The 17,588-nt window shown below is 39.6% G+C and overlaps 1 protein-coding gene across 1 annotated transcript in view; it reads left to right on the forward strand.

Annotated features, from left to right (window-relative positions):
• The window catches only part of USP13 (ubiquitin specific peptidase 13 (isopeptidase T-3)), a gene marked incomplete at its 5' end in the record, with an annotated part of 39,078 nt that overhangs the window by 19,089 nt on the left and 2,401 nt on the right, over nucleotides 1-17,588 (forward strand). Inside the window, 13 exons of the mRNA XM_009071910.1 lie at nucleotides 284-378; nucleotides 1,869-2,056; nucleotides 3,513-3,584; nucleotides 3,850-3,943; nucleotides 7,040-7,165; nucleotides 8,439-8,592; nucleotides 9,976-10,150; nucleotides 12,179-12,267; nucleotides 12,650-12,772; nucleotides 14,666-14,692; nucleotides 15,439-15,582; nucleotides 16,569-16,735; nucleotides 17,247-17,409. Coding sequence (XP_009070158.1) covers nucleotides 284-378; nucleotides 1,869-2,056; nucleotides 3,513-3,584; nucleotides 3,850-3,943; nucleotides 7,040-7,165; nucleotides 8,439-8,592; nucleotides 9,976-10,150; nucleotides 12,179-12,267; nucleotides 12,650-12,772; nucleotides 14,666-14,692; nucleotides 15,439-15,582; nucleotides 16,569-16,735; nucleotides 17,247-17,409 — 1,617 coding nt within the window. The remainder of the gene's footprint in view (nucleotides 1-283; nucleotides 379-1,868; nucleotides 2,057-3,512; nucleotides 3,585-3,849; nucleotides 3,944-7,039; nucleotides 7,166-8,438; nucleotides 8,593-9,975; nucleotides 10,151-12,178; nucleotides 12,268-12,649; nucleotides 12,773-14,665; nucleotides 14,693-15,438; nucleotides 15,583-16,568; nucleotides 16,736-17,246; nucleotides 17,410-17,588) is intronic.

A 17,588-nucleotide genomic window follows, 5' to 3' on the forward strand; every position in this document is an offset into this window, starting at 1 on the left:
GGGAAGTCCTATGATCACTAGAAATATTTTTCAGTTTTAATACTGTGAAGACATGTAATTTATTTTGAGGACAATACTTGAGGTGATTATGTCGAGAGCATTTAAGGTGTATACTGAGCTACATGGATATCTCTGCACTTCTCTGCTGTCCATAATCAAACTTGGAGAATATGAACAAGGCATCCTGTATAGGCAGCCCTGTACTGAGAATGCAATGTTGGTGAACAAAGAGAAGGAATAACATTTGTTACTAGAGCTCACTGGTTTCTCTCTACTTTTGTAGATGTCTATTCCTTTGATGAAGAGGAGCCTGTTTTAGATCCACATATAGCGAAACATCTGGCACACTTTGGAATTGATATGCTGCAGATGCAAGTGGTAGGAAACCCATCTTTTATTTAGTTTATTGTTTACTTGTTTGTTCAGTTGGGGCTGGGAGAAAAACAGAAGAATGACACTTGTATCTTATTTGTGTAATTCCTTCAGACTTATGATAGTACTTAGGTTTGTAAAGTTCAGCCAGTTCATGTTTTGAATATGAATCATTACTCTCAAATCCAAAAGTTGCCTTCCAAAAGTGGTCCTTTGTGGCCTTTAGTTTATGTTTTTCACTTCTCCTGTGTTATGTACCATTTGCCTTCTAGATGAGAACATTCAATTAGAGAAGAGTATCTAGAATATTTAATTACAGTGAGTGAAAGAAAGCCAATTGCATGTGTAAACAGATACAAGCCTTAAGCAAAAAGAAGCTAAGCAATGAATAAGTTAAAAAGTGACTGAAAGTTCTTTGTGTAAGTTTCAGTTTAGGTCTTGTTAAGAAGTACATTGCAAAATGAAAAAATTACATTCTCTGAAGTCTAGAAAGCAGTGTGATCTAGGGTGTGATATGCTAGAAAGGGACTGGGGTAAAAAGGGTCCTGTTCCTGAACATTTGTGTGTCTATATGAGTAGACTCATTTTAATAATTTGTATCTTAGTAAGTATTGATTCCAGTTCTGTTTAAATGATGTAAGGTACTGAGCATGAAAACTATTAAAAATTATCAAACCTGATACTGGTTTAGTGTATTTCATTGTCCAAGTGGTGAGAAAAATAATAATAATAGATATGACAGAGAAGATTTAAACTGCAGTTTGAAAAGTGTTAGTGGTGCTAATAATATTTTTGGTATACTAATGTCCCTGCCAATATAATGAATAAAAAGTTTCATCTGTCCTGTGTGTTTGCAGGAAAACCTGTTTCACTCAGCAACCTTGAAAACTTAGTCTCACCTGTTGCAAAGCTTTCACCTCTGGTCTTTGAACCAGTTTGAACAGTTCTTAGAGAAATGGTGGAGTAGTGGTAGCAGTAAATAACACTGTAGTGACCTGTACCTACAAGCTGAAGGCTGAGCTGTAAAGGGGAGAAACTTCAGTGGCACAAATTTTGGGTTTTCCCATTTGAAAGAAGGGAAGAGTTCTTGGATCTGCAGCTTTTCATGTGGTTTGTTTGCTAGCACCAGCTTCTACAGCAGCAGCTATTCCTGGCCATTACAAATGGAATAGGAAACCTGAAGGAATGCAGTGTTTGAGCTGAGGCTTGAGGTCACAGACCTGAAAGAAGTGAAGCTCCCAGCTGGGATTGAGGGCACAACTGGGAACACTCAAAGAGCCAGTGGCTTGTGGTAAAGAGTTAAGAGATGTATTGGAGGAAGAAGCTGCTAGCTTTCTAGCCCTGATGATCACCCCTACATACAGGATTTACCTCCCCTTGCCCGTTGATTTGGCTCTTCTGTTTTTTGGAGTATAGACCACAGAGTTGGTGATGATGAAGGCAGCTGCGTAATTGTTGCAGAGGTTAAATTAAAAAGAAAATCTTGTTGCTTTCAGACAGAGAATGGGCTAAGAGATAATGATATAAAGCCAAGAGTCTCAGAATGGGAAGTAATTCAGGAAGCTGGTGTGAAACTCAAGCCCATGTATGGCCCAGGATACACTGGCATGAAGAACCTGGGAAATAGCTGCTACCTCAATGCTGTCATGCAAGCCATTTTCAGCATCCCAGAGTTCCAGCGAGCGTAAGTAGCTTCAAACTACTTCTTGTCACTAGCTGCTGCAGTCCTCAATTTGTTGCTTTTCTAAGAAAAAAGGCATTTTAAGTTTTGTATCACCTGCAAACAGGTCTCTTTCAGTCAGTTCAGTGGCTGCTTAGAGGATTTAGTGATTTTTATTGGTCCGGTCTGGAAAAGGTTAGAACAGAAAACCCAATTTGCCTTTGACACCATGACTTACTGCCTTAGCTTCAGCAGTGGGAAATCATATGGCACCTTGTAAGTTTGGTGGCTCTGTCTCTGCTTTTTATATGCATATGTACATATCTCTATTTATTTTGGTATCATCATTAGGGGTACTGGCCCATACTTTCAGATTGCTGCAGGACTCATTCTGTTGCTTCAGTGTGATTTGTGCAAAAAACTAGTACAAACATGTTAATACTGATCCATGTTAGTGCAAAGCAAAGCATCTTTTCCAGACGGCTCTAAGGAGGGAAACTATCAGAGGCATATTTTAATTAAAATTAAAAAAAATTCATGAAAAGGGTAGTGTATGTGTATTCTTCCACTGAATAATTAAGAGAGTGAAAAGACAAAAGCACAGTAGAAGAATATGAAATACCCCTGACTGAGCAAAACCGAAGACATGACTCCAAAGAGAGATGCCTTTTCATAAAAGCCAGTCTGGTTTGAAATAAAATTCAGAGTGCCCTTTCATTCCACAGCAGTATGTGCTGGAAGTAAAGCCTTTAGATTTTGGAAAGCCTTCCAGGTTTTCATGTTAGCTGTTGCCTTCTGGAGAAGAAGAAGGAGAAAACTTGTGTTTATTTACTTTGTTAGCCCTATGGAGTACAGTCTGTAGATTGATTAACTTCCAGCTCTTCTATCTCCGTTGTTGAAAAATATCAAAATGGACTTTATTAAGGAAGATCACGGTCCTGGGAGCTACTTGGAGGACTTTTCATCAACAAACTAGTGGAGATCTTTGATGAAAGAGGGACCAGGCAACATGGCCATACCTGCCTAGCCTGTTTTCCCTTGTGCTCAAGTGAAGAAATGTTCAGAGTGTGTTGCTAAATGCTTTGCCTTCCAACAGACTGACTGCAAGGCCTCAGTGTTTATTGTCAGAATTGTTTCTCTGGGAAACTCAATAGAAACATTATTTTTGCATGTTTTCATCCTGATGCAAATTTGGACTTTATTTGATGATGTTGGTTAGGAGTAGAAAATACATTGGTTCTCAACTCAGCTCTGTGGTTTTGAGCAACATCATCCTCCAGCTATTGAAAGATCAGGGCATAGAATTTAAATTCCAGATGAACAACACAACCATATCCTTTATAGTTAGAAGCTTCTAAGTAAAAGCTCAATGTCTGTTTCCTAATTTCTTTACTATTATTTTTGCATGATATTATTTTTGCACTCACCAGGGATAGATTGAATAATTAAGCTGCAATATTTGAATGTTTCTGCTGACCAGGTATGTGGGAAATCTTCCACGAATATTTGACTACTCTCCTCTTGATCCAACACAAGATTTCAACACTCAGATGTAAGTGACATTTCTAAATGATTTACTTAGTCAGGTTAGATAGAATATAGATAATGTAATGGCAGGGCAAAAGAACATTTTTCATGGGCTTTGAAAGTGAGATATGGCACAAGGTAGAATGAGAAGACTTGACCACTTAGTTGCAGGTAGTGATGTTTCATCAAGGAGTCAAAGGCAGTGAACTTCTCTTTTGTTTGAAATAAGTCTTCTCTGATTTTCTCTTTTCCTTACGTTTGTTTCCACCCCACCACTTTCTTCCTTACAGGGCTAAACTGGGACACGGCCTCCTTTCAGGCCAATACTCTAAGCCACCCATGAAATCTGAGCTTATTGAGCAGGTGATGAAAGAAGAACACAAGGTATTTAACTGAGTTTGTACAGCCTGGTAACTAGGTAAAAGTGATATCCTGAGAAAAGGGAACAGGTGCTGGGCATTGAACAACACATGTGGATCCAGCATGGATGGGATGCTTAGCAAGGTGGAATGTGCAGGATACTAGTCAGGGATATATTAGTCAGGGGCTATTTGTGCAAAGCATTAGAGCAAGCATTGGTTCTGCTAATAAAGTATTCTGCTGCTCCACTGATGAGTGCAAATGTTCATGGAACTTACAAGCAATGTTTATCTTCTCTGAAGAACAAAGAAAAAGTGTTATCCAGAGAGTCCTGAGTATTTGAAAGCAACGTTCTAAATCCTCTTTAAATTTCAGAAAGTAGTGTAAAGAGCTGAAGAATTGTTTTCAGGAAGTGTCTGACAATGTCCACCTGATTTCAGGAGAAGCTGCCTGGGTAATACAAGTTTAAGTGGTGCTGGAGGGCTTCATGTAGATGGAGAGGCCATGCGGAGTCATGGAAGTAATGCATGTTTCTGTCAGAAGCATGGTGATAGTTTCCATGGAAATAGATATTTTCCTCTACCATCATCTATCAATTAGTGATGTAGGAATTTCTCCTGAAATCAGAATGCCAACGAACCTTTGGACAGAAAGAGCATCTGGTACAGAGCAACTTGCATGACCTGAAAGTCTGTGTCTCCTGAGTCATTGCTTTGACATTATTTTGGAACAAATGAATCCTGCTTGTTTCCTTAAAATGAAGTTCGAAACTTATCAGCACACCACTGGGACTAAGGAATAGATGTCATCAGACTTCATACATTAAATTATGTGTACTGCCTGAGCTGCTTTTCTAAACACATACAGGGTGTGAATAAAGAATAATGTGCTGGAGGTTCAGGGACCTGAATAAAGCTACGCCTCCACATTTAGCTCAACAGCTACTGCTAGAAACGAGATACTGAGAACTTTTTAATGATAGATGGTATAAAACCCTGTCAAGTAGTAGTGGTAGTCATCTACTGGCATTTAACAGTACTTGTGTTGTTCATAAGTTCAATTTAATAAAGTTTTAGTTACGTATATCGAATTACTTCCTTATCAAGCATCTGTAGCAGGTACTAGGTTTGAAACAGCTTTTTACAGCTTTTGTTCCTTGCTGTATTATAGATTAATTTAAAAAAAATATAAAATAAAATCAGGTGTAGATATTTTCTCCATTCCTTCACTCTGGGAATACAAATCTTTGTTTTTTTCAGTTTGGTGGTGCTTTTTTGTTTGCATAGGATTTTAGGCCTTCATTGCTTTCAAATGCTTCTGCTTTGTGTCTGTAAAATAAATTATTCATTTTATTTTTCTCCCTTTACTTTTCCCCCTCCTACATGCAAAGAAGTTCTCTAGCTTTCTGAGTCTTTGGAATTCATCCAAAGTTTTGGGGAGTTGTTGCCTGCAAAAGCATTCATAAGAGATCTGCAGTGGTCCAGCACAATCTATATTTAGCTAAACTGTTTTGCAACTGTTGATGGGGAAAGTATGCTAGGTATTCTATGAATATTTGTGGCACTGGCAGCATTTTTCTTGGATCCACTTTAACATTAAAAAGAGGCTGAAACCCTAAAGAGTCATCACCTGGGACTTGATTTTCAGTTTAGAGCTTTAACACTTCTTCCGTTATTTTCTTTTTTTGTCCTTGAGGTAGAAAGGGTTTAGATTGCAAGATTCAATCCTCTTTCTATAGACTGTCACACATGGCATGTTTCTCTGCTTCCTGCTCAAAGCCTGAGTACAAAGTGTATAGGTGGAAACAAGGCTTGATTCCAAACTCATTACATTATACAGCAGGGCAAGTGTGCCATATTCTTGCTTCTGGCATAGAAAGAAGCCTGGTATATAGTAATGTGAGCTGCTTTATGCATTCCTCTCCCCAGTCCTAGCTTTGATGAAAGGCACTTGAGGACACTGAAGCAATATATAACCCAAGATTCAGAAATCCGTTTAGACATCTCCTTGTCTAAGCAATACTGAGACACTCTCTCTTGATGAGAGCCTTTAAGGAGCATCTTGCCCTAATGTGGTTGCTGGTGTACTGCCAGAAATGTAAAAAGCATTAAAATTGAGAATCTGCTTCTGATTTTAGTGGGTCTAGGAATATAGTACCGTGACAAAACAAAGAATAAAATTTTGCTCTTCTAGTGTGTGTTTTATGTGCCTTCTATTTCAGGCTGCTTTTTCTATTTCTATATTGGTATGATAGTGCAACCATAGTAATGAATGAGATTGGCTGAGTTTTTAACAGCCTCTGAGAGATCCTAAAGGTTATACTTCTGCTTGGATTGTCTTGCAAATTATTTGGTTTCATGGAGGATGAAGGCAAATCCAAGTAAAAGATTCTGACCCTTTCTAAAGTGCTGTTTGCAGGGCATCATAGCTAGTGTTGTCTTGAGGGTCTGGAATGGTTGGGGAGGCTTCTTAAAGTGGTATAGAGGATGGGAAAGTCAAAACTAGGCCTCTCTTGAAAGCTAGAGATTTTCTAATTTAGGGTAGTTTCTTACTGATGTAACCAAATGGCTAAATGTAGTAAGTTAAGGTCTTTCAACACGACCAGCACCTGCAAATTGCAAATCCATGTCTGCTTTTACCAATCCTCTTGGGACTGCATGCTGCACACATTAGTTGTTCTCTGCTTGATTCTGTAGAGGTCTCTGGAAAGGTTTTGCCCTGAGTAAAGCTGCTAGCTGATATACCAAAGTGCTTCAATGCACTGGCACAGAGTTCTGAAAGCAATGTCAGATGTTATAAAACAATGTAGCCTTTCAGCCTTTCTGAAAACTAACCTTTAGCTAACCTCCAGTAACCTCTTTTAACTTGAAAATGCCATGGAAAAATCAGATAGAGTAAATGCTGTAGGAACTATGTCATAAAACATATTCTAAAACCCCCAAATCATGTTTCAAGACCCTTTCCATTTTTATTAAAACCAAAAACTAGATGAAATGGAAACTATCATTTCTCCAGTGACAGAAATGGGCCATAGATAGATGTAGTGTGGTGTCTTTGGGATATTTGGTCCAGAATTGAATAAAAATCTCTCTTTAAAAGGCTTCTTTTTCTTTTCTTTAGCCTCAGCACAATGGAATATCTCCCAGAATGTTTAAGGCTTTTATAAGTAAAGGCCACCCAGAATTTTCCTCTAATAGACAACAAGACGCACAGGAGTTTTTCCTACATCTTATAAATCTAGTAGAGGTGAGAAAATATAAATTGCTCCTTCTTTTTCTGACTATGTTAGACAATGAAGGCAAAACTGTTCTATGAGTGGCTCATTTTGTAATTATAGTGTATTTAGCCTTGGATATGTAGAAAATGGCACGAATGAAAATGTATTTTGATTTAGAAACGTTTGTTCCTTTAATTCTTCCTTCTCTTTACTTCAGGCTCTTATATGACCATGCACAGAGCCAATGGTGCTGATAACAACTGTAAGAGATACAGAGGGGTCAAGAATCACTGTACAGTTATAAGATTTATAAACATCTGTGACCTTCAATGCTATCCATTTGTTTATGATATTGAAGTCTGTCATGGGATGTTAATGAATTGGGTATTATGATTATTATTCCAAATTCATGTGGAGCAAGTTAATTACCATGTCCAGTTCTTTTACAAGTCCCAGCTGTAGGTCACTGGCTCATGGGAGGAAGGACTCCCCTGCTGAAAGCAAAGTGACTGTTTGTCTGTTGAATATTTCTGTATAAAATGTTAAGTTCCACTGAGCTCCAGTTCAATGCTGTGTGTAAAAGAATTATACTGTGAATTTTAATGCTGTCTTTCTGAAAAGGAATTTACAAATACATGCAATTTTGATGTAAAGCATTTCTTGTCTACCCTTCCTCCCTCGTTTTCCCATTTTCCCCAAGAATCAAGGGTGTTTATTCTTGTGTTGCAGTCTCTAGATGAAGTTGCTCACATTTGCATGCATAATGTTGCATGTCCCAAAATGCATGTACTGATTATAGGGTGGTTAGAAGACACTTTTCTGTTTCTTGCCTGATAACAGACATTAACATGAACAACAAAGGGAAGGTATATTATTTGTATGACATTCCCATCTGGATAATGAACTACAAGGAGCTTACTCTATTTCAGTGCAGATTCAGAGTGGTAGGAGCAATTCTATTTGCTGAAAGGATAGTCCATGTTATTTACCTGAGCTTTCTATCTTTATTGTAACCTGCCACCTTCCTACCTTCTTCTGTTTACCTTGACTCAGTCAGATTCATGAGGGACATACTCTGCAAGTTCCTATATGTAGAAAGGTTCTGCTGTGGGTACAGACATTGTGGGCTTCAGTATATTCTCTGTGGGTGCAAGGGTTCTGCATGCAAACAAACACAAGCTGAGCTGCCAGATCTGGGTGCAAGATCATTGTCTTTGTGCTTGCCATAGGAGAACCAGCAGCCCTTGGGTTCTCTGGTCCTTTTAGTGATCATCATGTGACTGTGTCTAATATTCCTTTCAGAGGAATCCTGTGGGTTCAGAAAACCCGAGCGATGTTTTCCGGTTCCTGGTGGAAGAGCGCACACAGTGCTGCCAGTCCAGAAAGGTTCGCTACACAGAGAGGGTGGACTACATCATGCAGTTACCTGTTGCCATGGAGGCAGCAACAAACAAAGGTAAAGAAAGAAACTAGACTCTTTGACCCAGGGATGTCCCACACTGCTTCTAGTACAATTTACTCACCCTTGTTTTCTCTCTGTGTGTGCCCAAAGATCTCCTTTAGGACTGAATTTCCTTTGTCCTGGACAGTGAAACAGGTTATAAAAACTTCTGCATTATAAAGAAGAAACTGAACACACTAGCTAATGAATATCCTGTGAAAATGCACACTCACAAAACCCCCAAAAAGAAAACCAGCCAAAACCCCAAATCTGCTTTGTGTTCATTAGCAGCTGATTATAAGATTTAATGAGATAATAGGGAATAGGGGGATAAGAACTATATAAGATCTATGTAGGATCTATATAAGACCCTATATATTAGATCTATAAATCCAATTATACACAATTTGGATGTCTTGGACTTTAGGAGTGGAGGGAAGAAGGATGAAGTGTTGGATGTTGATTTTAATATACAGGAGTAGTTTCATCATGCCTGTGAGCTGCCTGCAAAAGCATCCTTGCTTTGAAAGGAGAAAATGACCAAGCAGGCTTGAAGATTTGGAAGCAGGAGGGAGGCACTCACTAATCGTGGTTGCCCCTGCAATCAGTGGTGAAGAGTCTTGCAGACCAGCATAATAAATGTGTGCTTGAGGTACAAGTGAAGGGAACATCACAGGAGCACTAGGAAGGGGATGTGCCTCTGATTTCCTAGGTAATCTCAACTTTTAAAGTATTTTAAAGCCAGAAGGACCTGTTTTGATTGTTTGATGAGATCCTTTGAAATAACACAAGGTTGAGAATTCTACTGCTTTTCACCTAGCCCACAACTCCTTGTACTGGACAGTAAGTTTAGGAGAACTTTGCAATCTTTGTTCATCAGTATCAGTGATGATTCTGTTGCTTATAAAAGAGCATGTTATTTCCAGGTAGTGACTCAGGAGATAGATTAGTTTATGAATTTACCATATGGCACTGCTCAGCTTTCCAGTGTGAGGACTTTTTGTAGATCATACATAATCCTGTCCTGTCTAGAAAGTCAGATGACGCACATAGACAGCAATAACTTTCCAGCTCAGATTGACCTGATAAAGTGGATAGTTGGTGTTACTGTTCACACAGGGTTCAGCCTGTCATGGCAAGATTTTCATTGCCTGTTACCCAGTATTTCCAGTTCTGTGTTTTCACCATGAACAGAAACCTTCAATACAGAGATGGGGTGCTAAGTGTAGCTCCTGACCCCAACGCAGACAAAAAAATTTGATGTCTAGTTAAAGCCATGTAAAAGTTTTATTGCTAAGTAGGATTTTGCATTTCTAAAACTTGCAAAAATAAGTGTGGTGAGGAACACATAACCACAGCAATGTTCATTTAGCTTTCAGTGCTGTGTGTATTTCTCAGATGAATTAATTGCCTATGAACTGAAGAGGCGAGAAGCAGAAGCTGCAAGGAGACCTCCACCAGAGCTTGTCCGTGCCAAGATCCCATTTAGTGCATGTCTGCAGGCCTTTTCTGAACCAAGCAATGTAGAGGATTTCTGGAGCAGTGCCCTTCAAGCAAAATCTGCAGGAGTTAAGTAAGTGTGTGTCTGGCTGCCTGTTAAAAACTGTGCTCTGTGCTTATCTTGCTACCTGGACATGATGCAGAGAGAAACAGACAAAGGCATAGTGGGATTGGCATTGTATTAGTGTTTGGGGCTCATAAATGTGATGTGTAGGTCAAGCCTGAGAAGAGTTGTAATGACAAATTGAGCAGGAAATTGTTCTCAACTGTCAGACTCCAAGAGGTGATGCAGTCTGGTTGTTAAGAGCTTGAACTTCAAATGCCTGTAGCTTAATTATTTGCCCACATTTTAAAATTGAATCCAGTGTATCAACTAGAGATAGAGCTTTGTATTGTGGGGTGGGAGATACAGCCTGGATCTCTGTGCTTAGTTTCTTGATGTCTTCATTCTACTACAAATGCCTAAGGGCACTGTGTGGCAACAAAGCAAGGTAGAACAAAGGAAGACTGTTTCTTGAAAGTTCTTTAGATGGATGGAAATGTTTGCATTTGTGAAGTGCTGAGCTGAAAACTTTGCCATTATTATGTTTAATGTTATTTATTGTTTGTGTTTGGTTTCAACACATCACCTTTTTATGCTACAGTGTGTGGCTGCTTCTGTTAAGTTTGCTGCCACTTACATTGGGCCGTGGTGCGAGATGGACATATAAAAGAAGAAACCTGTCTTGTGTGTTTATAACGGGGTGGATAAAAGAACCAAGAACATCTTGGGCTTAAAAAAGCACCAAGAAGAAACAGGACAGAAGGTAGAGATCAGGGGCAGTGTTTCTTGCTGAGAACAAGAGTGAGTCTCTTATCCAGTTCTGTTTTTAAGTCAGCAGCAAGAATTGGTTGAATACTGGGCTCTGCAAGTGCTTTGCTGTGGCTAGGTACCTTCAATTTTTAGATCATTTAACATATCAATGACTCATTGCCGTGTTAGCATGCAGTTTCACTGGTATTTTATTGAAAATTAGGAGACAGGTGCTGGAGGAAAAAGCAGCAGATATCTAAAGGGTTTTTTATTAACCATGAACATGCTGGAAGAACATTCTAGTCTTTAAGTAGATCCAGGGTTAATTTGTATCTTGGCTGTTCTACATCCCCTAGCTCTGTAAAAATATTGAAAGATGAAGAATAATTTGCCATTTAAAATTCCAAAGTTTTGTGTCACAAATGATAAAGTCACTAAAATTGCAAGGTGGTGCTCACAAGCATTTAGAAAGTAATTATTCATAGTATGGTAGGAAGGGCTTGTATTTATTGTGCATTTGCTGTACTTTAGCCAGAGTTAGGTGCTTTAAAAGAAAGGATGGTATGTTTGAGTGGAAGATAAAGGGAAGGATAGAGAAGATGAAATGTGGGGGGAAATAGGAGCATAGAGAAAGAGAATGGTGGTACATACAATACATTGTGTTCGAGATTAAACTTTTTGTTTTCACTAAGTGGGCAAATATCAGGGATGCTCTTAAACTCAAGAGTCATCCTCTATTTTGATAAATATTATAGTGGTTCAATAAGAATATTATGTAGATATTTTAAAATAACACTTCCATGTGAAAAACTAGAGATGACAGCTATTTTTATCCTTGCTCAATGAAATGCTGTATAGGTGGGCTGATACCTCATAGGCAGTGCTACTGTTACTAGAAAGGTGGTGAATAAAATGCAGATTTAAGTGTTACTCCATTCTGTCCAAGCAGTGTTTTAAGCCCACGCCCTGAAGTTCCAGCCAATGTGTCATTCAAAATTTATTTCCTGGCATTCAGAGCAATTTGAGTAAGCAAGTTTAATACTACTTATTGTTGTTTTCTGTAGTCTTCCCATGACTGAGTTGTCTGCAAGGCTGACTTTCAGCATATGAATGTATAGAAAGCTGCTACCATAGTTCTCCACTGTACTTGTAAACTATTTTTGTGAGACCAGTGCTTATAAAATCCATCACTATTGATCTCAGTCAGGGCTAAAGTTAGTCATCTCAGTGTGCATGAGGTACTGAAATCTGTGCTGCTTGTGATTTTGTTGCCTTGTTTCAATGAATTGTGTTTCTTGTCCTTCCCAGGACTTCTCGGTTTGCTTCATTTCCTGAATATTTAGTGGTGCAGATAAAGAAATTCACCTTTGGCCTTGATTGGATACCCAAAAAGCTTGGTATGTGCTTTTTATATTTACCTTTTCCTGATTCTATCTAAGATAATTATCAGGCATACACGCTTTGCTCTGCAATGAGGACCTGGTTTGAGTCTGAAGTTTATACTGTGAAGATCCTAAATGAATCTTCATTCATTTTATGACAAATTAAACCAATCCATCAGGTCTGTGGGGTTAAAGCACAATTTCATGTTATCTGACCTCCAAATTGTGCTTTTGGAACATATAATGTTCCAAATTTCTCAAATAGCTGTTTTCAGAAGGACAATCCTGGCTGTCTCTGTACCTTGAGTAAACAGAGTCACCTGTTTGAAGGTATAGTTTGCACCACAAGGTCATTTTGCTGGGTGCATAAACTGTGGCTGTTTCTCTGCTTGTGTAGATGTTTCTGTAGACATGCCAGATTTCCTGGATATCAGTCACCTCCGGGCCAGGGGCCTCCAGCCAGGAGAAGAGGAACTTCCAGACATTGCTCCTCCCATTGTCATTCCTGATGACCCAAAAGGTATTTACTGGCTCAGTCTCTCATATATTCCACTTTTCTTCTAGCACATAGGGATTCTCTCTAATCTTCACATTTTGGAACTACGGACATAAAAGCAGCTGTAATTTATGTATTTTAAGGCTGCTTCTGTAATTTAAGACTGCTATAACACCCCACAGCCTTTTTTATCTCCCTGTTAGACAACCCTTGTTCTTTCAGCTTTTCTGCTTTGATGTTTTCAGGATTTATCATAGAATCACCAGCTGGTTTGGATTGGAAGGGATCTTAAAAAATCACCTAGTTCTAACCCCCTGCCATGGGCAGGGACACCTCCAACTAGAGGCAGGGGCACCCTCTGCTAGAAGGTTTGATAATTGATGCTGCTGTTCTGGCCTCTCTCCAAATAACCTTCAGTGCATGTCCATGACTGCCTTGCAGTAAAGTTGGTGTGCACTTCCCAGGGCCCAGTGCAAAGGACTTGGTCTCAGATCCCTGTGCTGTGTCTTATGACAGGTGTCAGAAATGGAGTGGAGCATTAATCCACGTGGTCCTCACATTTGCATAAGAGGTGTTACTAAATTACTGTTACCTTTTGAGCAATTTTATACTAAATGTTTTCTAAAACCTGGTAATAAAGTACTCTGGGTGGTACTGTAGCTAATCTCTTGGTTCTTATATACTCCCTTGAGTACAGTATTTGATCCATCCTGGTCAGAAGGAATTTAAAATCTCTCTTTTACTATAATTATTTGTTGTAGGATTTTAGTGTTGCAGTTCTGAGCAGATGCTCTCCTCAGTCACAGAATTTACTTGGATGACTTGGAACAATTTGATTCAAGGTGGAACAACAGACACACCGTGTTTGCAGAATTGATTAATTCACAGTACAACAGTACTTACTACACAAAGAACTACAATTTAAGATAACCATTTTCCAGGCATAGTTTAAAATTCAGAATCTTACTCAGTTTTTAAACTACAGGAATTATTAGGCCCTATCAGCTATGCATGCATGCATAGTCCTCTTCTCTGGATGCATGTGGGCTGCACAGCCCATTAAAAAAGCCTCTGTCTCAAGGATTTGATGCCAAACAGCTGACTAAAATATTTGTAGAGCAGAAAGAAAGGGAAGTGATAAGCATGCTATGCTGCTTTTTTTTTCCTTAAATACTGTTTCTTTTATGCTAAAGTTCAGAAACAAGAATATTAGAATATCCTCCTTCCTCATTCCCTGGGTTTCTTTAGAGAATAAAATGGTTTATAGCAAGTAAAATCAAGTTTTTATAGTGTGACCCTAGACTCAGCTTGTTGCAATTTCCTTCAGATAACTGAAGTTTGGATGCCTCAGCAATTAATAAGAAGACAGTAATGCAACTACTCTCATGACATAATTCCCCCATTTGCTTGGATATTTGTAATAAAAGTGGTGTAATGTCAAGCTGTATGTATGTGAAAGGAAGTTTGTAGCTAAAAGTGTGTGTCAGAGCAAGGATATGGCACAACTGAGTTTTCTAAAGGTTATAATTTTGTCCCTTATCTCTATAGGTTTCTCACAAAGGCCTATTCCTTCTTACCCTCTTGCTGAATGGACTGACCTAGTTTTAGTGGAAATGCATGGGTGATGGTGCTTTATTTACAACAAAACACATTCTTGCTTAGGCCAGCCATCAGCTTTATTTGATACTCGTTTTTAATACCAGTGACACTTTGCTCTGAATTAAGGAAATTACTGTGCACAAACATCCCTGCTCTAACTTGTGACAAAACCATCAGGGATGTAAGGATGAGTGTGCCCTGTCTCTATGAGGTCAAATGTTTCTGTGACTTTGAAAATATGGAATTGTTTTTCCCATGTGGAACTACTTAGCCTTCATGTAAGTCCTTTTCCCTGTTTTTTTCCCTTCTAATTTTCAGATCGTATGACGAACCATTTCATGGAGTGTACGTATCTCATTTGTCTGAGACTGGTATTTCTGCTGCTTAAAATATTGACATGCTTTTGCTCAGCTTATGGCTTCTCTCACCTCATAGAGATGCACAAAGCATTGCCCTGCATGCTTCTAAATAACAGCTGATTTCTGTACTTGTTCAGCACATACTTTCATGTGCACAGGACTCTCAAAGGGTTTGTAGTAGCATCAGGGTAACCAAAATATGAAATGCTCCTCTACCTGCTGCTTCTCAGGAGGGTCTTGCAGATCTGGTGGTCACAGCTGCTTGATCCTGCCTTCCTCTGGACTGTGATCTCATCTGAAGCTGTCAGGCCCTGTCATTCAGAGGTGAACTTCAACTGGAGACTGCTAGATCTGGCAGCTGTTACTTCTCTAACCTGCAAGATCCTGCCTTTGGGAGGTGCTTGCTTTTGCCTGCTCTCTGTTGCTAACCTCAGCACCTAACTTCCTCACCCCCTTAAATACAGTGGTGAGGTTTTTTAATAAAGTCCTGCAGGAATTCATCAAGGTTTAATGATCTATGTAGATTACTGGGGCAAAAGATTATCAGTAAGGCCATAACAACTACTGTAATGCTTTTTACAAGGCTATTTTCCTGTGTCTGTGGGTTTATTGAAGTACTAAACCAAATCCAAGCGATAATTACTGTAATATGTGGCACCATGAATAACAATAAGAAATATTACACAGTGGATGAAATTAGACTTTTATATTTTAGAAGGTCCTTTCTTGTAGCCCTAGATATTGATGAGTCTTCAGTTATGCAGCTGGCAGAGATGGGCTTTCCTTTGGAAGCATGTCGGAAAGCTGTGTACTATACAGGCAACCTGGGAGCTGAAGTTGCTTTCAACTGGATCATTGCACACATGGAAGAACCAGGTCAGTGATTGGAAGGTATAAGTTAAACTCATTTCCTGGTTGTGTATTTTGGCAGTCAGTAGAAATTTTGTAATGTGTGACAGAGAAACCATGGCCCCTTCCCCACCTGGGAAACCTGGAGGTGTGAGTGAATTTTCCCAAGCTGCTCCTGGGATGTGCAGATCTTGACCATTATGTGGTATCCTCTGCCTAGAAGAAGACAACAAACTAAGCTACACCAGAAGTACACTCTCCTGTCCTCACCAATGGTGTGGACCAGCTCTGTGTTTCCACCCTTTGGCTAGGTCCATGCTGCTAAGGGGGAAGCTGACTTGTGATCAAGTGTAAGTACAAAGAATCCTGTGGTCCAGATGCTTTTCTTCCATGTCAGCCTTCTCTAGCTCAGGCTAGAGCATTCATGCCATACTTAGAACTTGGGCTACCTAGTGATGGACAGGGCTGCTAGATGTTCTCCACTTCTGTGTTTCATCCATGCAAAATTTGGACTCATGATTCAGCATTAAGTATATCTGAGCAATCCCTTGCCAGGAAACTCCAGATTTGATTGAGTTCATGCTTCACCATGGGCTTTGTGTCGCTTTTGTAAATGGGAAATGAGTTTCACTTGGGCTTAGCTGACATTTTCAGGTATGGAGTCAGTTCATTTTACATCTACGTGCTGGGTTGTCTATTATCCTGGTGTCATCATTGCTTCCATACCAATCTTTGCTGCTTCCCTGCAGTTGTTTTACTTCTGCAATGTGCCAAATTATGCCAGTCTGCTCAGTATGGGCATGTCCACCTAGATATTTTGTAATGTGTACATTCATTTTGCTGTTTTTAAGGCTTTCAACACATCTAAGTCCCAATTTAGATGCCAGTGAAATGAACTTGCATTGATTTCAGGACTGCTTTTGAGGTCCTGCTTGTTGTTTGTTTGTGTTTGTTGTTGACATTCCAGTTCAGTAAGGCAAAAGAATGAACTGATGAATGTTTACTTGTTCCAGACTTTGCTGAGCCATTGGTCATGCCTGCATTTGGAGAAGTTGCTTCCAGTGGGGCAGCTGCATTAGGAGCTGTAGGGCTAGATAACCAACCTCCTGAAGAGATGGTTGCAATTATAATTTCCATGGGATTCCAAAGAAATCTAGCAATTCAAGCACTGAAGGCAACAGTGAGTTCCATGGGTTATTGATAGCACTTGGGTTTTGTTTCATGTTCTGTGCTTTGTATGTGTGCATGCTCATATGCCTTTGAAACATGTGTAAAACTCCAGTTAGTGGGTGATGCACCTAGAACTACTCTGGCAAAGTGTGGGGTGCCTGAATTGTCTGGTGAGAGTGGGGAAGGTGCTTTGTGTGTTTCACTCGAATGACAAAGTGTGGAAGACAGTGAGGAAAACTTACCTGCTTTTACTGTCTGGTGAAAAATAATGTGCATGCCTAAAGACTATGAATCTTCAAGATAAGAACCTGAGGCCATGGGGTTTAGGTGTGGGATTAGTTCTTTTCCATCTGTCAAGCTTCTGCTGAGTGCTTTAGAGTACTCTTTTCCATGGAGGTAGAGTATGTATCTTGCAAGTTTTAAGTGCTGTTAAGCATGATCCTTACTCTGTTCAAAGACTGATGGCAGTGTGATGCTAGAGAATGTATTAAAAGCTGCTCTTTTGATTGTTTGACTTGCAGAACAACAATTTGGAGCGTGCACTGGAGTGGATCTTCTGCCACCCTGACCTTGAGGAAGAAAATGAGCCTGCTTTGGACACAATGGATATGGAGAACAATGTCAATGCCAACATCCTTGCAGAGACAGGGTCAGAGGGACCCAGGATCAAAGACGGGCCTGGAAGTAAGTTCTCCTTCAGTTTAGAACTGGCTGTCATGTTGTTGGAATCACACGTGCACCATTCATAGAGCTCCTTTCTGCTTTGAAACTAGCTGTTGTGGGGTTTTGGACCTGATCCAGACAATTTGCTTCCAATCTTGCTTCTGGGGCTGAATCCAGCTCTGTGGGCTGTGTTTGCTCAG

The sequence above is a fragment of the Acanthisitta chloris genome, unplaced genomic scaffold, assembly GCF_000695815.1.
Source record: "Acanthisitta chloris isolate BGI_N310 unplaced genomic scaffold, ASM69581v1 scaffold29333, whole genome shotgun sequence".
Classification (NCBI taxonomy): domain Eukaryota; kingdom Metazoa; phylum Chordata; class Aves; order Passeriformes; family Acanthisittidae; genus Acanthisitta; species Acanthisitta chloris.